Source organism: Balaenoptera musculus, chromosome 12 (genome assembly GCF_009873245.2).
Source record: "Balaenoptera musculus isolate JJ_BM4_2016_0621 chromosome 12, mBalMus1.pri.v3, whole genome shotgun sequence".
Lineage (NCBI taxonomy): Eukaryota > Metazoa > Chordata > Mammalia > Artiodactyla > Balaenopteridae > Balaenoptera > Balaenoptera musculus.
Window position 1 is genome coordinate 44,732,340 of NC_045796.1, and position 23,525 is coordinate 44,755,864.

The 23,525-nt window shown below is 34.9% G+C and overlaps 1 protein-coding gene across 4 annotated transcripts; it reads left to right on the plus strand.

Annotated features, from left to right (window-relative positions):
• The first annotated feature begins 208 nt into the window (after nucleotides 1–208).
• Nucleotides 209–22,880, plus strand: ZUP1 (zinc finger containing ubiquitin peptidase 1). Of its 4 annotated transcripts, none has more exons than XM_036871334.1 (10): nucleotides 209–591; nucleotides 2,202–2,777; nucleotides 5,235–5,345; nucleotides 7,402–7,523; nucleotides 9,110–9,278; nucleotides 15,582–15,770; nucleotides 16,057–16,222; nucleotides 19,535–19,686; nucleotides 20,835–21,055; nucleotides 22,587–22,837. In XM_036871334.1, exons 1-10 carry the CDS (start codon nucleotides 576–578, stop codon nucleotides 22,632–22,634), a joined length of 1,770 nt encoding a protein of 589 aa, XP_036727229.1. In that variant the 5' UTR covers nucleotides 209–575; the 3' UTR covers nucleotides 22,635–22,837. The 4 variants fall into 4 exon arrangements, with proteins under 4 accessions (XP_036727229.1, XP_036727231.1, XP_036727233.1 ...); XM_036871336.1 differs by having other exon boundaries at nucleotides 230–531; nucleotides 22,587–22,828; XM_036871338.1 differs by having other exon boundaries at nucleotides 230–591; nucleotides 2,202–2,330; nucleotides 22,587–22,817.
• The last annotated feature ends 645 nt before the right edge of the window (nucleotides 22,881–23,525 follow it).

A 23,525-nucleotide genomic window follows, 5' to 3' on the forward strand; every position in this document is an offset into this window, starting at 1 on the left:
AGTTTGGCACGCTGTAGCATTATAAGCCCTTTATTGATAACGTAATAGAGTGCTACTCAGTCAGGCCCTGCATAGTGGGTACTGTGGATTTGTGTAATGCCCTAGGACCTGCCCTCTCCTCGTAAATTAGGCGTTGGAACCTTGTCGGGAAGGTGCAAAAAGACTACGACTCCCAGAATGCACTACAACCCAGATTAGCGTGGAGCGGTGCATGCTGGGAGTCCTTCCCTTCCGGGGAATAGAAGAGCTTTTTGAATTTGTTTCTGGAGGCTAAAGCTTATCGGAGTCCCTCGTTCTCTTCTCGGTTCACCGTGAGTCTCTGGGTAGAAAGAGGGCCTACCTCAGTCTTTTAGGCCGGGAAAGGTAATCGACGCCGCGCACGCACTCCTGCCCGCAAGCCAGCCGGCGTCAGCCGCGGGATCCGAAGAGGAAGCCAAGCACAGGGCAGTGTGGCCGGCCTGTGGCCAGCTCTACAGGCCGGTAGGAAGTGACCGTCCAGCCCTGGTTCCCTGGGCCCAACGCTTTGACCCAGTTAGTATCGGGGCTGGTTTCCTGTCCTGGCCCGGGACGCTGGCATGGACCCTTGCTCGGGTAGGCTCCGGCACCTCTCGCCGGCCTCCGTACATCTCTCATCCCCTTGTTGTGATCTAAGTGTTGGGGAGTTGAAGCGCATCCTTCTGCGTCCAGCTGTGTCCCAGCCCGGGGAACGTAGAAGCTTCTCTGCGTGTGACGTTCTTTCCACTGGGGGTTTGGGAGAATTTTCATCTAAAATCAGAGACAATTTTCACTTATCTGAAGGGAAATGGAAAAAAGGACAAAGTTGGGAGTTCTTAGAAAGCTACATTTATTTACATGATGGGAATAGTTTCCTTATTTTTCATTTCCTGTTTGTTTTCTGAATATAGTTTCCTTATTTTTCATTTCCTGTTTGTTTTCTGAATAGTTTTTAGCTGAACGGTAGTCTGTAGTAGAAAGGTTGTGACGGTGATTGCTTTTTGAAAATTACTGCTTAGCAAAATCACCTTTGTGTCAGTAGCCAGTACTTTATTTGTCCGTAAAACCCATAAATGACTGCTGATTTAGTACAACTCGTTTTGTAGACCAAACCTCAAAGAGGTGAGATGTCTCACCTAAAATTATGAAACCTGAGATTATAATCCAGTTCTCTTTGACTCTGGAATCAGTGCTGTTTTCTATTATGCTCACTCGGCTTTTATTTTTTTGGGTGGAGAGTACAGCCTCTGGAATCAGTGCTCTTGTCTATTATGCTCACTCTGCTTTTATTTATTTATTTTTTTAATTAATTAATTTATTTATTTATGGCTGTGTTGGGTCTTCGTTTCTGTGTGAGGGCTTTCTCCAGTTGCGGCGAGCGGGGGCCCCTCTTCATCGCGGTGCGCGGGCCTCTCACTATCGCGGCCTCTCTTGTTGCGGAGCACAGGCTCCAGACGCGCAGGCTCAGTTAATTGTGGCTCAAGGGCCTAGTTGCTCCGCGGCATGTGGGATCTTCCCAGACCAGGGCTCGAACCCGTGTCCCCTGCATTGGCAGGCAGATTCCCAACCACTGCGCCACCAGGGAAGCCCTCTGCTTTTATTTTTTTGGGTGGAGAGTACAGCCTCTGGAGCGTGACTGGGTTAGCATTTTGGCTAACTATTTTCTGGCGCTGGTGGCATATCTGAGCCAGGGTTTCCTCCATATAGAATGATAATAATGGTGCTTGAATTGGTTTGATATATGTAAAGGTTTTTAACTGTTAACTGCTATTATAAAGATTTGTTTGTTTACCCAATTCATTGTTAATAATTTTAAAGTTTTGTATTTAGATATATCAGTTGATAAGGTTTCTTCTCTTTGTTTTCTCTTACTTGACTTATTTTACCTGCAAGTTTATAAACGTTATTTTTTCTCTACCTCAGTCCAGAGACACAGTTTTTGAAATTTTTGAAAAATTATTTACTTTAATTTGCATTATTATTGCCTTTGTTTTATCGAAACCATAAACTTGAAATACAGTAGTGAAATTTTGGTTGAGATTTATAAATAAATTTGTGTATTTGAGGAACAATAAGTACATTGAAAATTTCTTCATCTAAATAATCCAGTTATAAATAACAAATATAATTGCTCGAAATCATTTTACAAAATGTATTTTCTTCAACTCCTACTTTCTAACTTAAAATAATATTGTATTCTTTTCTAGTTACCTGCTGTACCATGCTATCTTGCAATATATGTGGTGTAACAGTAACCTCAGAACCAGACATGAAGGCTCACCTCCTAATTGTTCACATGGAAAATGAAGTTACATGTCCATTTTGCAAGTTGTCAGGTGTGAATTATGATGAAATGTGTTTTCATATTGAAACTGCTCATTTTGAGCAAAATGAACTAGAAAAAAACTTTGAGAGGATTAATACAATACAGTATGGAACTTCAAGTAGCAGGAAGGACAGCACCCTACAGTGTAGAATGGAAGTTAATTCAAGTATTCATTCAGCTTGTGCATCTAATCATCCGAAAATTTCAGCTCCAGACCCGCCTAATAATGGTATTTTAAAACATAAAGGCTTTTATTCAGAGAACTTAACTGAATCTAGAAAATTCGTGAAAAGTAAGGAAAAACAGTCTGACCGAACTAAAATTAAAGGATCAATTTATGAAGCAATGTATAGTCCTCCTGAATGTCCATTCTGTGGAAAAATAGAAGGTTGTAGTCAAGATATGGAAACTCATGTGAAAACAGAGCATGCTGATCTTTTAGACACTCCATTAGAAGGTAAAGTATTCATTTTATATAATAAGTAAGTAGCAGTAGTCTCAGTTTAATATGTGGTGTCCCAAAAGTTGGTTTGTAAATGAGATCCCTACAAATGTGTTTTCAGTTTGTTTATAACATTGTTCATTTACCATTATTGCAATATGAAAATACAATAATGGAAAAGAGTTTTGATGCAAATAATAAATGTTTCGGCTACATTGAAAATAGTTTTAGAAACTTTCTGAGGAGAAATACACTCAGAGTCCAGTTTGCAGAGGCCATTCTTTTATTTACCACCAGCCCAGTGGCATCTGAACTGCCTGGGACTCTGATTTTGTTACCAAGTTCTAGTTTGATTCTGTTATGATCAGAGAACAAACTTTATGGTTTAAGTTCTTTTGAATTTCTTGAAACTTCTTTTATGGCCTAAGGTATGGTATATGATCTATCTCAGCACATGTTCTATAGACACTTGGGGAAAAAAATGTGTATTCTGCGGTTGTTGGGTCGAGTGTTCTATATTTGTCAATTAGGGTATGTTGTTTGATTGTGTTCAGATCTTCCATGTCCTTGCTGATTTCCTGTCTAGCAGTTCTACCAGTTTTTGGAAGGGAATTGAAGTCCCTAATTATAATTGTATATTTGTCTGTTTTTCCTTTCAGCTCTATTAGGATTTGTTTCATGTATTTTGAGGCTCTTTTATTGGTGCATACACATTTAGAATCATGTATTTCTTTGATACCATTGAGTTTTTAAGAGTAATTTATATATTTTGGATGCAAGTCCTTTATCAGATAATGTGTTATGCAAATACTTTCTCCTGGTCTGAGGCTTGTCTTTTCATTCTCTTAACAGTGTCTTTCACAGTGCAGAAGTTTTTACTTTTAATGAAGTTCAACTTACTTGATTTCTTCTTTCATGGGTTGTGCTTTTGGTGTTGTATCAAAACTCTTTGCCAGACCCAAGGTCACCTTTCCCACGTTATCTTCTAGAAGTTTTATAGTTTTGAATTTTACATTTAAGTCTGATTCATTTGAGTTAATTTCTATAAAAGGTTAAGGAGAGTGCGTAGATTCATTTTTTGAAATTTAATAAATGCTGTTTTTTAGGGAAGTTTCAGGTTCACAGCAAAATTGAGTAGAAAGTACAGAGAGTACCCATATACCCCCGTCCCCTTAGCCTCACAACCTCCTCCATTATTCAACAACCCATACCAAGTGATACGTTTGTTAAAATCAGTGAATCTACATTGACACATTAATATCACTCAAAGTCCATAGTTTACATTAGGGTTCACTCTGGATGTTGTATATTCTACAGGTTTTGACGAATGTATAATGACATGAACCCACCATTTAGTATTTAGTATCAGACAGAATAGTCACACCGCCCTAAAAATCCTCTGTGCTCCACCTATTCATCCTTCCCTCCCCCTGGCCACTGGCAACCACTGATCTTTTTACTATCCATATTTTTGCCTTTTCCAGAATGTCATATAATTGGAATCATACAGTATGTAGCTTTTTCTGATTGGTTTATTTCACTAAGTAATGTACATTTAAGATCCCTCCATGTCTTTTTATGGCTTGATAGCTCATTCTTTTTTTTTTAGCGTTGAATAATATTCCTTTGGATGTACCACAGTTTATTTATCTGACCTACTGAAGGACATCTTGGTTGCTTCCAAGTTTTGGCAATTATGAATAAAGCTGCTATAAATGTCCATGTACTGGTTTTTGTGTGGACAGAAATTTTCAATTCATTTGGGTAAATACAAGGGAATTCATGATTCTGGATCATATGGTAACAGTGTGTTTAGTTTTGTAAGAAACTGCCAAACCCTTCCAAAGTGGTTGTACCATTTTGCATCCCCACCAGCAGTGAATGAGAGTTCCTCTTGCTCACATCCTTGCCAGCATTTTGTGTTGTCAGTGGTCCAGATTTTGGTCATTCTAATATATGTGTAGTGTTATCTTGTTTTAATTTGCAGTTCCCTAATAACATAATAACATTTTCTGTACCCAGTATCAGCCAGGTCTTGGTCTTGTAGAGGTACCATTTCTTCTGTCTTGGGCATGCTCCCAACTAGGGCATTTGATCCCAGTGTCCTGCTTTTTTGCTGAATGCTTGAATTCTGCACGTCACCACGCAGTTTGGAGGGTACTGAGAATCCAGCCTCCAAAGTCCATATCTGAACTGGCCTCTACTTACCATTTGATTTTCCTTTTTACTTTTCTTTTCTTGTTTTGACTACAGAGCTAAATGTTTATTATTAATATTTTCTTTTATTGTAAGAGGTTTGTGCTTATGCTCAGGCTTTCATCTTGACCCTAGAAGTAGAAAAATTGCTTTAAATCCAACTACAAAGAGCTTTTACTTATTTAATAAAGTTAGTGGGTAGTAGAGTCTTTGACTTGGGGTGAAAAATTTTAAGGTTTTAAAAATCAAACCAACTAAATTATATCTCTAATACAGATTGTAATCAACCACTCTATGACTGCCCTATATGTGGGCTCATCTGTACAAATTACCATATTCTCCAGGAACATGTTGACTTGCATTTGGAAGAAAGCAACTTTGGACAAGGTATGCCTATTAAAGATAAGAATGTCATGATTTAATTTCTATTTCCTAGGATACTATCTACTTTTTAGATTAGTGTTATAAAGGGAAAAAAAGCCACACTAGTTAAAAATAAATCTGTCCCTTAAAAAATTCTAATAACGCTTCAACTTTTTTTTTTTTTTAATTTATTTATTTTATTTTTGGATGGGTCTTCGTTGCTGCACGCGAGCTTTCTCTAGTTACGGAGAGCAGGGGCTACTCCTCGTTGCGGTGCGCGGGCTTCTCATTGAGGTGGCTTCTCTTGTTGCAGAGCACGGGCTCTAGGCGCACGGGCTTCAGTAGTTGTGGCTCATGGGCTCTAGAGCGCAGGCTCAGTAGTTGTGTCACACGGACTTAGTTGCTCCACGGCATGTGGCATCTTCCCGGACCAGGGCTCGAACCCCTGTTCCCTGCACTGGCAGGCGGATTCTTAACCACCGCGCCACCAGGGAAGCCCAACTTTTTTAAGAAGTTTTTTCACAGAAAAGTTATAAAGGATGAACTATTGTGACCAACAACTGAACTAGGGGTGTGAATGCAGGGTTTTGACCTAGAACATCAGTATTTAGAAGACAGTGAAATATTGTACAATTTAAAAAATCTTCTTGATTTATAAGTTGAGGCCATTCTTTCAGCAGCTGGAAGTAGTTGAATTTAGCATCTTGTCAGTAAAAATTGTTTATGAACTAGGAAGCTGCCATATGGCACATATAATTTTAAAAAGAATATGAACTATGAGACTTAAAAGTTTTTCAAGTGCATTTTCAGGTACTCTTCTAGTTTCTTTATTACCACCTACTAGTTTTATAAGAGATACTAAAGTTTTCCTCTGTCCCCTATTTTTTTTAAATAGTGGCATTGATTAATTAATCATGGGGGTGCCTTAGGAGTGGAAAGATCCTATATGATTTTCACAATTCCATTGAAACAAAATGTAATGTAGACCTAAAGAGAAACCAATTGTGTTCTACTGGATTTCAGTTTCTTAAGGTACATAGACATCTCCTGTTAATGCAGGGGTTTTTAGTGTTCATTATCAGTGATCCTAGTACCACTTAGTGATGTCCAGGGATAGCATTACCTGCTCACTCAGCCTAATACGAACATGAGAGTTACTGGAGTAAAGATGGAACAGTTCTCTGCTGTGGTGGTTCTTTACTAATTACTGTGGAAGAATAAATCTCTGAAGTTGAGAGTCTGATAGTTCTTACTTTGTTTATGATAAGCTTTGTATGGGTACATAAATTATTCTGTAATCCTGTAGTGGGTAATGAGAGAAAGATATGGTCTGAGTGAATCACTGTTGATAGCTTCAGAAGTATGCTAAGAATCAGTTTTGAATTGCATATTTCTACGAGTGGAAGTAGGGACCAATTAGGAAGGTGTAGCAGAGGCTGAGAGATTTGAAAGGAGAGAAAGAATATTCAAATACATAATTAAACCATCAAATTGGGAAGTCAAGGAGATGCTGGCCAGAAGACACTCACTAATGGATCTGTGGGACACTGGGTAGAGAGGAAAAAGGGCAAGATGTTCCATAGTTGTACTACTTATTTGGGGGTCAGACTGTAATTAAGTTACGATCTAATATCTGTACTTTGCAAACTTATATTTTTTACCCTCTTTATTATTTCCTTTTCCCCCCCTAGTATTTCTTTTGAAAACCAATCTGCCTTATTTGTGTTAATGAGGGGCACTACTCAAGGGTGCTACTTAATTTCTCTAAGTTCTGGTTTCCTTTGGAGATAATAATACCTAACTTCCTAAGGTTGTTATGAGGATCCAAATGAGACAATTAATGAGAAGTGCCTGTCACAGCCTAAACACTCAGCGAGTATTAGCGATTTAAGTGGAAGTTATACCCTTACAGAAGCAGTTCAAGTTCTGCTAGATTTGTTCTCATTGTTTCTGTGACATCATAGTCATGAATAAATGGCAAAATAATAGCATTTACTCCTTTTAAAAAATATGTATTAACATATAAGTGAGCCTTTATTTCAGTAGTTATTTTATTCTAAACATTAAAAATGTATAATAGGTATGGATAGAGTCCAGTGTTCTAGAGATCTAGAATTGGCTCAACAGCTTCAACAAGAAGAAGACAGAAAGAGGAGATCTGAAGAATCAAGACAAGAAATGGAAGAATTTCAGAAGCTGCAGGTACAAAGATTAATAGCAATTATATTATTTTGGTTTGGTTAGAGTTCTTATTTTTCAAACATGCTATCAAGCCTTCAGCCTATTATTTTTGTCTCTATTATGCAAAATTTTTTTTTACATATATTTTTTATAGTTCATAACAGCCACCATTTATAAGTACTCATTCTGGTCATGTACTGGGGTGAACACTTCGTATAAAGTATCTTAAAATCTTCACTGCTCCATGAAGTTATTTTAGACCTTTTTTTTTAACAGCAGATGAAGAAATGGAGACACAAAGTACTTAAGTAGCTTAACTTGCTCAGGGTTTGGCAGTATTAAATGGTAAAGCCTGGATATAAACCTATGTCGATGGGGAAAATTAGGAAATTGAGACTCAGAATTTTAAGTGTTTGTATAGGTACTTAAAACAGAAACTTAGAATTAATGTCTCCTGAGTCTTAAATTCTTTTAGTGATTGCAATTCAGGCATTTAGAAAGAACCATTTTTAATGGAAAATGCTTTTTGATGATGTTTGAGACTTCATTTATTTTAGGTGAGTGGTGGTATCTGTTGAACTAAACTGGTAGCATCTATTATATTTTTAATGCATGAAAAATTTTAACAGCTTTTTCTACTTTTTTCAGACCTAATTTGCTGTAGACTATGATGTCATCTGTGCTGATAATGCTCATAGAGTTTTTAAGTGTTCTTTTTCTATGTGCTAATAGGGTAATGTATGAGTAAAAAGGGTTTATGATTGAATAGGTTTGAAAGTGTCCAGTTAAACAGGTTTGTGTACTTGGGGTCTTCTCAAAGCCTTTAATATACTAATATGCATTGTACATATCATAATCTTCCTGAACTTATTTGACCTCTGACTTTTTTTTCTCCAGTATCTTAGACATGGCTATTCTTCCTTTGGAATATCTAATTTAGGCTATTTTTCTCATTCATGACTCATTTATTTGCAAAATTATTTTCCCACCAGGATTCAGAGGAGAAAAGAAAGTTGGCTTTTCCTAAGTCGTCTTTGCCTTATATAATTTTGAAACATTATCAATACAAAAAGTTTTCAGTGTTTAAGGGAGTTTATTATGTAAGTTTGCAGGTTACTTGTTCAGATCTCAGAAATGTTTCCCATAGGGGCTGTTTTAACATATTATTGTCAGTGTGCAAAAACGTAGTTCATTCACTACATAGAATGAATACCTGAATGAATTATGGATTAAGTAGGCCTTTGTAGGCTAGCCTAGGAACCAAATAACAAGTACTGACAGGTTGTCTTGAAAAAATCATCAGTATGGTCAGAACTCATCTGCCTTTCACAGTACCATTAGTAGGAAGACAGGATTCTCTACTTTCCCTACTACAAGGAAAACAAGTCTCTTGCCATGATGGTTGTTTGTAGAGAACGGCTATTAACTTAGGGATTTTTTTGTGTGTGATTTATTTTTCATAAAAATCTTTAAGTTGACTTGTATAAAAGTCTATAAACCAGAATGTTTCAAAATATATTTCCAGATATAAAAAATAGTTGGAAGTTTCCATCCTCATTGATGTAAAGGGACATAAAAATTAAGTCATTTGTTTTTATGTTCAATAGAGACAGTATGGTTTAAATAATTCTGGAGGGTACAAACAACAGCAGCTACGAAATATGGAGATAGAAGTAAATAGGGGAAGAATGCATCCATCTGAATTTCATAGAAGAAAAGCTGATATGATGGAATCACTAGCTATTGGTATTGATGATGAAAAAACAAAAACTTCTGGTGAGTATTTAAACATCCAAATCATGGTTTTAATATTCCATACATCACTGAAGTAATAATCAGAATTATTTGAATTTTGCTTAATTTTCATAACCCATAGTTTATATAGTTTTAGGTGAGACTGTGTGTTCAAGTAATTTTTTGTTTGTTGTTTTAAAACTCCTGAACTTTTATTTTTACAGTAAATAATTCACTTAAAAATAATTCACTTTCATATTGTGTCAATTTATTTGACATTTGAAAACAAACCTTTTAGAAAAGTTTTTATTAAGTGCTTACTATGTTCTAGACAATTGCTGTCTAGTAGAATATGAACCACATAAATAATTTTAAATTTCCAGTAACATTAGAAAAAGTAAAAAGGACTAGGTGAAATTAATTTTAATATTTTTCCAGCGTGTCCATAATATGTCAACATGTAATCGGTATTAAAAACTATTAATGGGATATTTTGCAATTCTTCAAAATCCAATGTGTATTTTACTTTGCAGGGCATCTCAGTTTGGACAAGCCACACTTCAGGTATTCAAATAGCCACATGTAAATAGTTTCTACCATATTGTTCAGTACAGTTTTAGATACTAAGACCTTTATATATATTGTATCATGTAACTCTCAAAAGAAAAATCTTGTGTACTGTTAGATTTTTCTGGATGAGGTCATTGTGACTTAGGTTAAATTACTTTCCCAAGGTAAGGTTACATAGCTAGTTATTGGCCCAGCTGGTATTCACAATCAGATCTGCCTTGTTCCAAAGAATGCCATTTTTCCTGATGTTTTTAACATTTTTTTTTAACATATCTGTTAGTATAGTTTTAAAAAAAACCCAAATTATATGGAAACAGCTTTGTTCCCACCACCCAGTTTTTATGAAATTTAATGTTTTAAAGCTGTAAACCCTTTCATATGTATTTTAAACCCCTTGCGTACCCCTCATTCATTCTGATTTCTCCTCCTCCACAAAGGGAATCATTATCCTGAATTTGGTATTTATCAGTCTCATATATGTTTTAATAATTTTATCTTATATGTAGGTTTCCATAGTAATACATAGTCTTTTATATTTTAAACTACATGTAAATTGGTATACAATATGTATGCTTTAATTGGATTTGCTTAAATATATTGATTCTTATAACTGTACTTCATTCATTTTGATTGCTGTATAGAATTTCCTTGTATTACTTAGGTTGTTTCCAGTGTTTTATTCTTACAAATTGTGAACAGGTTTCCCCCTCAAGAGTTTCTCTAACATCCAGACTGGAAATACTAGATTAAAGGGTATTTGCATAATTAACTTTGTTAAGGGTATTATGGAGTTGTTTTCTAAAATGGTTGTAATCTACATTAGCATCAGTGTGTTCTGACATATACTTTGTATTGTGACACATTTTAATTTTTGCCATTTAATAGAGCATGAGAGGAGGATACATCTCGTAATTGTATTTCTCAGATTACTCCTGAGTTAGTTTCTTCTGTAAATAACCTAGTCCCTTCCTTTTTCCCTTCTCTGTTGGGTTGTTTGTCCTTTTCTTATTGATTTTTGGAAGTCCATTAAGTATTCAGGATACTAATTCTTCATTGATTATATGAGGAGCAAATACCTTCTTCAAATCTATAATTTGCCTTTAAATTTTGTACATGGTGTCTTCAATTAGACAGAATTTTAAATTTGAATATAATCGAATTTCTCAATCTTTCCCTTTATTTGTATTCTAAGTGTCTTGTTTAAGAAACTCCCCCATCTTTGAGATCATAAACATATCCCTTTATATTGTCTTTAAATATTTATACCCTTAAAATGGATAACCAACAAGGACCTACTGTATAGCACAGGGAACTCTGCTCAATATTATGTAACAACCTAAATGGGAAAAGAATTTGAAAAAGAATAGATACATGTATATGTATAACTGAATCTCTTTGCTGTACACCTGAAACCATCACAACATTGTTAATCAGCTATACTCCAATATAAAATAAAAAGTTTAAAAAAAAGTGTATATTTTTTTAAAAAGATAATTCCTTCCCATAGATCATGGTATTTTTTTATGCCAGCTGGAAGTAATTATATCACATAAAAATCAACTCATTGTGATAAACCATAGTATGAAAAAGAATATTATATTTATAACTGAGTCACTTTGCTGTGCAGTAGAAATTAACACATTGTAAATCAACTATACTTCAATAAAATAAACTAAAATTTAAAAAAACAGAACAAAACAAAAGAAAAATTTATGCCTGCTTTTCATATTCAGGAATTCCCTGACGATCCAGTGGTTAGGACTCCGCACTTCCACTGCAGGGGGCACAAGTTTGATCCCTGGTTGGGGAACTAAGATCCCGAAAGCGGCGCTGCCAAAAATATAAAATAAAATAAAGTAGCCATTACTAAAAAAAAAAATTATACCTTGCTTTTCATATTTTGACTTTTAATCAACTTGGAATTTATTTGTGCATATGTGTGAGAGAGAGGGAAGGAGGGAAAAAGGGGAGTGAGAGAAAGAGAAGGTATGGATCTAATTTTTCCCCTTATTTATAGTGATACTTACAATACTAGGTTGTTATTGCTTGTTTATCTCAGTACCGTTTAGCAAATCTGTACTGTCTCCATGTATTTGTAACACATATGTCATATTTTCATATATCCATAGGTCTGTTTCTGAAGGCTGTCTTTATACTTAAAGGGTCTCCCTGCAGAAAGTTTCCATACGGGATAGGACTTCCCAGCAGATGTGTAATATGATGCATTAGGGTATATAGGAAGAAAATATTAGAACTTCTACTTGTCTTTAATTTATGTTATCCTTTAATTTCTGTTTATGCATATGTTTTAGAGTTACTGGAGAATATAGTAGTGTATGTATAATTTAAAATAAATATATCTGTGAAAGATTGAAGAACACTGCCCTGTAACATACTGTGTCCTTTTTATAAGCTACCTTGAAATTTAGAAGTAATCAATTTGGTGCTAGATTTTTTTTTACTCCATTCACTCATTTCTCCCACCCCCCAACGTCCTGCCTCTGGCAAAGACCAGTCTGTTCCCTGTATCCATGAGCTTGTTTTTGTTGTTGTGGTTGTTGTTTTGTTGTGTTTTTAGATTCCACATGTAAGAGAGATCATGCAGTATTTGTCTTTCCCTGTCTGACTTACTTCACTTAGCATAATGCCCTTAAGGTCCCTCCACTGTTATAAATGGCAAGATTTCATTCTGTTCTGTGGCTAAATAATATTCCATTGTATGTATGTATGTGTGTGTGTGTGTGTGTGTGTTATGTCTTCTCATTTTGTTTTTTTTGTTGTTGTTACATTCATTTTTTTTATTCTTTTTTTTTTTATTGGGGTATAGTTGATTTACAATATTATATTAGTTTCAGGTATACAACATAGTGATTCAATACTTTTTAGATTATACTCTATTTAAAGTTATTATAAAATATTGGCTATATTCCTTGTGCTGTATAATATATCCTTGTAGCTTATTTATTTTATACATAGTAGTTTGTACTTCTTAACCCCCTACCCCTATCTTGCCCCCTTTTCCTTCTCTCTCCCCACTGGTTAACCACTGATATGTTCTCTATATATGTGAGTCTGTTTCTGTTTTGTTATATTCATTTGTTTTATTTTTTAGATCCCTCATATAAGTGATAACATACAGTATTTGTCTTTCTCTGTCTGACTTATTTTACTAAGCGTTATTACCCTCCAGGTCCATCCCTGTTGTTGCAGATGGTGAAATTTCATTCTCTTTTATGGCTGAGTAGCATTCCTTTGCATGTTTGTATGTGTACCACAATTTCTTTATCCATTCATCCTTCAGTGGACACTTAGGGTCTATATCTTGCCTATTACAAACCATTATGCAGTGAACATGGGGAGTGCATATATCTTTTCAAGTTAGTGTTTTTGTTTTCTTCTGATAACAAATTGGCTTGCTGTGTCATATGGTAGTGAAATTGCTGGATCATATGGTAGTTCTAGTTTTATTTTTTTGAGGAACCTCCATACTGTTTTCAATAGTGGCTGCAACAGCTTTCAAAAGTATGCAAATATATACAGTCCTGTTGGACTGCTAGTATAAGGCCTGCTGACCAGGTGATATGGCAGTGTCCCCTCGGTGACAATCGCAAAAATCAGGGTTGCACACAAGTGTATGGGCTCTTTTCTGGAAGTTACTGGTAAGCTGGAGTAAGGCAGAGGGAGAATGCCAAGGGGGCATCCACAGCCTTCGTTCCTTGAGAGCAGCTCCCTAGTCCACTAGATAGTGCCAATCCTGAAGCTTGCCCCCCAGGCTGAAGCTCTAAGACAAAGAAAGAGGCTGCCTTCAGAGAAAGACTTGGGGATATGCTTCAGTTTTTTGTCTGTGCAGTGCCCTGGAGGTGGCGGCCTTCTAAGAGTCGTCGTCCCGATTGCCATAGTCCTGTGAGACCCAGGAATGCAAGCCCTCCTGGCCACCAGAATCAGGCCCTCAGGGTGGCAGGTGTGAAAGCTGGGGTACCAGGCGTAAAAACCAGGACACCAGCCATGTGTAAGGCTCCCCTCCAGGAGACACTGGCTCTCTGAAAACTTTCCTAACCTTGGGAAGGAAAAAGAAATCCAGATCCAGGAAATCCAGAGTTCCAAATAAAATTTTTATTTTTTGTTAGTTATGCAGATGTTAATTGAAGCTGCTCTCATTTGAAGAGTCTCATTATTTTAACATTCTATATTCTATATAGAATAGAATATAATTTAACAGAAGGTAGATTCATCTTGGGAAATATCTAAAGATATTTTGGTGCTAAGAAATAAAAAACTTTATGAGGAAATTTTCCTTTAAAAGCAAGTGATATGTGGTTACTAGGACAGTATTACCTACACAATGAGGCACCACTGAGTTAGTAATAACTATGCCAAAGTATATTAGAATGTACATTACTTTTTTTTTCTATTTTTCTATTCACCTCATTCTTAAATGTCTCTCAAATCTTGATCTCTTTATCAAAGTCTGTGATACTGAATCTCACATTAATTTCTCTGAATTCCTAGAGTACCCATTCCATGCTACAACATTTAGTACTCAGTTATATAGCATTTTAATTGTTCTTTTTCTTGACCATGAGTCTAATCTTTTCAAGTTCCCTGGAAATGGTTATAATGGTCTATATTTCTGTCCTTCATAGTGTAGACACAGCTACAACTCTTGGTTCCTTTAACTGTTTTGATTTATTGACTCTGCCTTCTTAAAGACAAAAACCCATTTTCCTAAAGGATACTCTTCATTCAAGTAAAGCATTTAGTGATTGCCTTTTTGGCGCCATGTTCTATGTGAGAAAGTACGGGCTATCCAAATAAGATTTCCCTGCCAATAAGCTTCCCAGAGTCTGTAAAGTATACACAAAGAACTGTAGTATTCTGCCATGACAGAATATGACCAGTACCTAGGAGGCACAACAAGTAAAATGTAGTGATTGTTCAGAAAAAGAGGACCTTTTTGTTTGGGGTTATGGAATCAGGAAAAGTGTTAACGAAGACTGTAGCATTTGCTTCTGAAAGTTATCAGTAGGATTTTGAAATATAGGGAGAGTTACTAGAAGGAGGAAAGGGATAGAAGAATCAGATGTACCCTGTCCTAACACCTTGTTATTCATACTATAGCACTTATTATAATCTGGGTCCAGGAGATTTTAAGGCATATTGTCATAATATTTTGTATCCTCAATGCTTAGCATAGTGCTAAGTATATAAAAAGTGCTTAGTAAATATTGTAATTGAATGAAAACTCCATGGTCAAAATCGTGTTTAATGTGTTCAGTTAGGCCACAGCCAAAATTACGGCAAGAAGAGTGGTTTGAAATAAAGGTAAGTTAGAGGATAGCTTGCTGTGGGCTTCATATACCATGGATTAAAACTGTTCCATGGGTAATAGGAAGCTATTGAAGTTTTTAAATTGGGAGCAAATTGACTAGGACTGAGCTTCAGAAAGAATGACGTCCAGCAGAATGTATAATAAAATGGGGGGACAAGAACATTCATTCAGCAGTGTACTTTTATGTGCTGGCCCTGCAGATGCAGAAGTGAAGGAAGCAAACAGTTTCAATTCAGCATAATAAGTAACATGCTAGTATTAGGAGACTCGCATAGTAGTAAATAAGAAGGAAAATAACCAAGATTATGTCAGTAAAAAGATAAAGAAGATGGAATTGACAGGATTTAGATGTGGCCCTTGAGAAAGAGATTGATATTAGAAATATATGAGACAGCCATAGAAAGATGATATCCCTCTAAACCTTCTAAATCTCTTTTCCACTTTAGGAATTATGGAAGCACTTTATAGGTATTATCAGAATGCTGCCACAGATGTGAGGCGTGTGTGGCTTTCTACAGTAGTGGATCACTTTCATTCATCTTTTGGTGACAAAGGCTGGGGTTGTGGTTACAGAAATTTCCAAATGCTGCTTTCATCATTATTGCAAAATGATGCATATGATGATTGCTTGAAAGGTATGTGAAATACGGTACCCTGAACTTATCATCTGATAAAGTACATTTGATGTGCAATGAATTAATATATAGTAGGCACAATTAATAGCTTTAATAAAGATGTATTTTAGTGGATATTTACATTAAAAGCCTGAATTCTGGTTGAAGGAAGAGAAAATGATACAGTAGAAGATGTCAGAAATAATGGCTTAAAAACTGTAGGTTCCTGTAGAGTGTATGGTGTACTGCTAAATGATATTATTCAGTACTAACTGTCGTATTACATATTTGCTTTGTATGATTTTAGGCATGTCAGTTCCTTGCATTCCAAAAATTCAGTCTATGATTGAAGATGCATGGAAGGAAGGTTTTGATCCCCAGGGTGCCTCTCAACTTAATAACAGGTTACAGGGAACAAAGGCCTGGATTGGAGCATGTGAAGTATATACACTTCTGACCTCCCTAAGGATAAAGTATGTACCTAAAAAACCAAGTTAATGTTATTGTCGTATCTGGGAAATTTTTGTTATTGTGTTTTTTTTTATCAAAGGGATAGTTAAAAAATAAAATTTAAGTAGCATTAAAATGAAAGACTTACAATGAAAACCAGCAACTCATTCCCCATTTCATGCTCTTCTCTATTCTCAAGTCCTGTCTCTCAGAGGCAGCTGTCACTTCCATTGTTTTTAAGTAATATGCTTTCATGGCTTTTTCTTGGTTTGTCACTTTTAAACATTGTCTACTGCATTCTCCTTATATCTCCTGTCTGTTTCCCCTCAATTTTTGTAATATGGTTAAATCTCAGTTTTTATTAAGTTAAAGTCAGAGTTTACATCATGACTGTGTAAATATTACTCATTGCTGATTTTATATCTTTCCTGAAAAGCTTTTTAAAATTTTCTTTGAGTTAAGAATTGCCTTTCCTTTTCCGTTTTACAGTTTGGCTGCATCATGGTCAAATTTTTCCAAAAACTCCACTTATCATGAAATCTGAGGCACTCCTTATTCCTGGACACCTTTTTCTTGAAGCCATCTTTCCTCTGCTCTAGTCTGGATTATTTGCCTTCTAGATCCCTTCCACAGCTCTAATCATGTTGCATTTCTTCACTGTTTTCTTGAATTGGATCCTGGATTTTTCCTGGATTCCATGTCTTTCTCTTTTTTGGATTACTCTCTTTTGCTTGAACACTTCCTAAGAAAGGGTACCTAGTCTTATTACGTAAGTGATAGTTTGTGTGGCTGTGTTATTCTTAACTCAAAATCATTTTCAAATCAGATCAAGTTGTTACTCTGTTGACTTCTAGCAATCAGTATTACTAAAGAGAAGGTAAGCTGCCATCTGATTTTTGTTCCTTTGTGTATAACCTATTTATTTCCTCTGGAAGTTTTTCTTTTCTTAGCCCCGATGCTATGAAATTTCACCATTGGATGTGGGGCTTTGATTCATTGTGTTGAGCATTTGTTTTTCCTTTTGAATCTGGATTGTAGGCTATAAGATCTCAGTATAGTGGTTAAGAGCTTACACTTTTTGAAGTAAGATTGCCTACAATTGATTCTAGCTTTCTGCCTACTAGCTCTATGACTTAACTTGTCCTAGTCCCACCATTGATAAAAGAACATGTAAATAGTTACTGCTTCATAGACTTGTAGTGATTATTAAATGAGATAATAATGTCCTTAGGACTATGACTGGCATGTAGTCAGAGCTTAGAGGTTAACTGTTGTTTGATAATTATGATCCCTCCATTTTCTTTATTTTTCTTTCTGGAACTCCTGTTAGTTGGCCACTGAACTTCTTTGACTTTCTTTGATTTTGTTTTACTATCTAAATTTACTCAACGTTATCTCCCAACAATTTTAACAATTTAACAATCATGTTTTTAATTTTAAGGGGTAATTTCATAGCATCGTATTCTTTTATGGTTGTAAACTTTTTTTCCAACATTTTCTTTTTTTTCTATTCCTTGCATTTTTCTGTATCCTCCATGTTAAATTGTTTTCATGTCTATTTATTTTAGTCTTTTCCATTTGGAAGGCTTTCTTCTAACTTTTAAAAATCCTGGGCTTCCCTGGTGGTGCAGTGGTTGAGAGTCTGCCTGCCAATGCAGGGGACATGGGTTCGAGCCCTGGTCTGGGAAGATCCCACATGCCGCGGAGCAACTGGGCCCGTGAGCCACAATTACTGAGCCTGTGCATCTGGAGCCTGTGCTCCGCAACAAGAGAGGCCGCGACAGTGAGAGGCCCGCGCACTGCGATGAAGAGTGGCCCCCGCTTGCCGCAACTAGAGAAAGCCCTCGCAGAGAAACGAAGACCCAAACACAGTCATAAATTAATTAATTAATTAAAAATCCTTAGCTGTCTGTTCCTAAAGTGAAGAATGAGGCACTAAAAAGCTGATTGGCGGACCTGGGCTTTCAAGAGGCATCGGAGATAGACGCTTATGATCATCTTTAATGGAAAGTTTGCCTTAAGCTTCATGACTCTATATTTCCTTTTATGTTTGTTTCTAAGTAATTTAGCCAGTGTTTTACATCATTTCTATCATGTTAATTGATTCAGAAGTAAAAATATTTCTTAAATTTTAAATAGAAAAACGAATGTGTGTATAATAACTTTCTCGAATTATTAAATTGAAAGGACTATTTTAATGCCCTCTAAATTTATTTCTTCTTTTTTTCTTTTCCTTTTTGCCAGTCTGTTCACACCTTCAGATTATATATACTATATCATGTTTTGAGCTTTTAAGTAATTTTTAAGGAAAGGAAAAAATTTTTTTTAAGTACCTGATGAATCCAACTGTTTTCTTGGCACCTGAAATAGTTTAGTTTTTTGTAAAGCCTTTTTATTACTATACCCTGAATTTGCTTACTAGCTATTTAAATGTCTTTCTTTTGCTCTCTGTGAATTATAGTCTGTAGGATACTATTCACATTCTAAATCTAAGCCTGCTGTCAACTGCTAACTCAAAAGCACTGTTCTTTTTGATAGTTTTTCCAGAAGTTCATTTCAACATTTAAAGCTCAGTAGTAATCAGTTGAAAGTTATCAACATTAAACTTGGTGTATTTGGAAACTTTATGGCCAAGAGAGACAAGGATAGGATATCTGTGCTATACTTTAAAGTGAAAATAAAGCTTTTAATTGCTTTTCCTTATATTTGACCTTTTTAAAAATAGTTGTTGAGAAGTATAAATAGTGCTCCTGGTTAAAATAGTTTGGTTTATTCATGGTTGACTTCCTCTTGAGGAAACAATACCACCATGGTCTGTTGCCAAATAGGAGATAGATAGATGTATAGATGGGGGTACATACAGGTTTTTTATGATCTTTACAGGTATTCTTTTCTTGTCTATTATTGAAATTTGAGAGAACTGACAGGAAAAATATTTAGGATATTTTTGATAGCTTCAAATGGCTGTTGAGGAATTATAATTAGAGGTCGGCTTCTAATTGATCATCAGGTTTAGAGACTGGAGTAAAAGTTCCTATGTCTCAGGTTATATGTAGACTTTTAAAAATCAAGTATGATCCTCATTTACTACTAATGGAAGTTTTATATGTCAGAAAATTTTTGTAACTTTTATATCTGTCATCAACCTTAAAAGTTATTTAAATAATTTCCTCATAAAATAAGTTTTCAGATAAACAATAAAATTTTTATTTCTTAAGAAAATGATGAAATAAAATTAATTCTAAATTAAGAAGTTTTTGTATTTTATAACTCCATTGATGAAAAAATTTTTTTAATATTTTCTAAATAATCCATTTTGTCAATTTTTTTTATAGGTGTCGTATTATTGACTTTCACAAGTCAACTGGCCCTTTGGGTACACACCCTCGCTTATTCGAATGGATATTGAGCTACTATTCTTCAGAGAGAGAAGGGAGTCCAAAAGTAGTGTGTACATCTAAACCTCCTATCTATCTTCAGTATCAAGGTTAGTGTAACTTACAGATACTAAGTATAACTTATAAGACAATTTATTTTTATAAGACAAGTAATTGGCTTTTGCTTTAGGATATGTTAAGATTCTGATAATGGGAGGAGAGGAGTATTGTGACATTACTCTGATTTTTAGAGCTATATTGTCATCATAATACATTCCAGTAATGGATGATATCCTTGGTATTTTCAGGGCCACCTGGTTCACTCTCCCTTTATTGTTCATCCTTTACATTTTCCAAGGCTTTACCTCACTTCAGTGAGGCCTTCCCTGACCATCTTTTTAAAAATTTCATCTTGTTATTCTACCCCCCTCCAACAATGGCATTTCCTATCCCTCTTCCCTGCTTTATTTTTCTTTATCGAACATGATATATATAAACTTTACCTATTTACCTTGCTTATGGAGAACTTACTTCCTATTAGAATATAAGCTCCATGAAGGCAGAAGTGTTTGTTTTGTTTGCTTTTGTATCGCTAACTGCATGGAATAGTGCCTGGCATATGGATATTTCATAAAATTTGTCGAATGGATGATTTGGATTGACAGGAGGAAGGAGAAGTAAATATTAGGAATTTCATTGTTTAGGATACAAGCTAGAAAGTTTTAGCCCCTCCCATTGAAGTTCTAGTATATGTAAATTGACTTTTGTTTACCTTTTGGAACCATGAGAATTTTTGTTCTTCAGTAGGTAAATTTCAAATCCATTCATCTGAGATAATTTGAATAAGAAGGACTATGGGATTAGGAAAGAAAAACTAAAATATATGGCATAGTGAAAGTAGAATTTTTTGCCATGAAGCCTTTAGAAAACTAAAATTGAACAAAGAAAACTGAAGGTTAGGAAGTAGAACTAAACTCTCGTGTCTTAGAACTGAAAGAACTCAGATAACCTATATGTCAGAGGGACTGACTGTATTTATATTCTAAACACACGTGCACACATGCTATATATATAGAAAGTATATATAGTGTGTGTATATATATATATATATATATATATATATAGGTGCGTGTGTATATATAGTAACTTACATCTGTATATAGCTGTACATATAGGTAGATATCACACACGCACACATACACATATATATATATATATATATATATATATATATAGCTCTTATTTGATTTTTTGATAGGTCATAGTCAAACAGTTGTTGGAATTGAAGAGAGAAAAAACCGAACATTATGTCTACTAGTATTTGATCCTGGATGTCCTTCTCGAGAAATGCAGAAACTCTTAAAACAAGACACAGAAGCTAGCAGTGTCAAGCAACTTCGGAAATTTGTGGGGAATTTAAAACATAAGCAGTACCAGATAGTGGCAGTAGAGGGTGTTCTTTCTTCAGAGGAGAAAATTGTAAGTATCTAAATATTTATTATGTGAAGCTTGGACAGGTTGAACTGTCCAACTGAATTTTTAGCTAACTCCTAACACCTCATTCTATAACATTAGGTTGGCAAAGATATTTTGTATGTCATTTAATTTCTGGAATGGACTTCTTTAAATTTCAAATGGTACCTAATTTTGTCAAATATTTTACTTGGAGCTTCATAAAAATATTTAATTTTATAATACATAATTTAATTTTTAGTGTCAGGGGAGTAATGAAAAATGACAACATATATGGTAAGAAAAAGCTAACTTAATCCAAGGAGTTCTAACTCATATTGGTCTCATAATTACTGTTCATTAAATGTGATTCTAGTGATTCCTGAGGCTCTATGTTAGGCACTTGGATATGTTGGATGATCTATTGGAGATATATATATCACACTATTGAGAGAGTGAAGTACTCTAATAGGGACATTTTTTTCTTTAAGATTCGAGAACTGTGCATACACATACACTTACTTATTGGATATATACAATTCCAGAAATTAACTTCAGTACAGTTACCTCTTTATCCCTTGCATATTTAAGTGATGAGTAGTACATTATAGAAGAATTCCTAGGAATTGGAAATCCTCCATTTGTATAAACTGAAGCTATGTGGTAGCATATCAAGTCTAGAAAATACACAGTTCTCAAATCTTAAAGAAAAAAAAAAGTCCCTATTAGAGTACTTAACATTTGTTTCCCTCTAAAGAGAGAAGAGATAGAGCCGTAGAAAGGAGCGTTTATGAAGAATAATAGGATCATGAGGGAAAGGACTAAAATTGTTTGAAATGAGAGATAGAGCTAGAGTAATCTTTTCAGCATCACAGCTTGGGATATAAAGGCAAGGACTGTTTAAGAGGTTCTTCAGTTTAATTACAATACATTAGAGGTTTCATTGCAATGACTTAAATACCAAAATTGCATTCATTTTTTTCACCCTATCATTAATTTGGCTGAATAAAGTTAGAGGTTAATTTTAACTGTTATAAAATACCAAGATGCTTGTTCACCAATATACAGATAACTTTTGACATCATAGGTGGGGTTAAGATGTTATGGAAAAGCCCAAGTGAACTTTTTGGCCAACCTAATATCATGGAGTCTAGCTGCACATTTTATTTAGCTGTTATCTTTCTGGTCTTGGAAAGTGAGACCTCGGTGGTGTTTCTCTGCTTGTAGCCCCATCTCTATCTCTCCTTCTCTCTGTTTTTACCTCTCTCTGACTTTTGAGCCAGGATTTTTACTTTTGATTCATTATTCCATAAAAAAGGTGATATTTTCTTTTTAATTCTTTGTGTTTTGTCTTAATCTGGAATTTTCTTTAATTTTTTAATGGATTGGCTTTAAAAATGTTTTTCCTAATTTCCTAAATTTGAAGTTGTAATATTCCTTAAGGAATTTTCATTATCTTGGAAAAAATTCCAGATTTTTTTGTATTATATAATTAATACATATTTTAATTAATTGACTTCTCCCTTACTATTAATATTTTTTAAAATTTCTTTTCAAGGCCAGGAGACAAGCTTCTCAAGTCTTTACAGCTGAGAAGATCCCTTGAAGAAGTAAGCATTTCAGTGATTGTGGAATTTTACTTTATTTTCCAAATTCAGATATTAAACTTTTAATACAACGTATGAATCTCTGAATTCTCTAAATACTCCATTTATAATTTAATTTCTAAAATTCTAAATTATACCTTTAGTACTCCATTGTTTAGTAGTTATTCCAATAAAATATCTTGTTTGCATTGTGGGTTTTATATTTCTTATCTTATCCATGTTTCAGAAACTGGTTTTGTTTTATAGTCACATGACTATTTATTGGGTTCTTACTTGTGTTAGATATTCTCAGTATTTTGCGTGTATTAATTAGTTTAATCTAGAAAATAGTTCTGTGAGGCAAGTACTGTTATTAGCCTGTGAGGAAGCTGAAACTCTGAGAGATTAGTAATTTGCCCAAGAAATTGGTCATAATCCAGAGTGTGAACCCAGACTGCGCACCTCCAAGCTCTTACCATTATAGCATTCTGCTTTCTTCTGTTATTATATATATAATGAAATTCCCTCCTCACTACTTAGAAATAACCTTAATATTTAATAGGCATAGCTCTAAAAAGAGGGATTTGCTTTTGTTAAATATTTACACTCGTACTTATACAACTGTGATGTAGAGTGTTGTGTTTAATGTGTCCTTTAGGAAAGAAACTTTCAGATTCATGTTGGATTTGCCATGTAAGGTTGCAAGCTAGAATCCTACTCTGGCCAATTTAAGCAGAAGAGAATTCATTCAAATTATCAGAAGCTCACAGAATCCATAGGTAACTAGGGAACTCTGCTAGAACAAAGGCAACAGTAGGGGCTAGAATATGGCATAACTTACAGCATGGTCAATCAGGTTAGGAGCAGAGGTAGAAAGTCTGCTCAAGTTTCAGATTCCATAAAGGGCACAT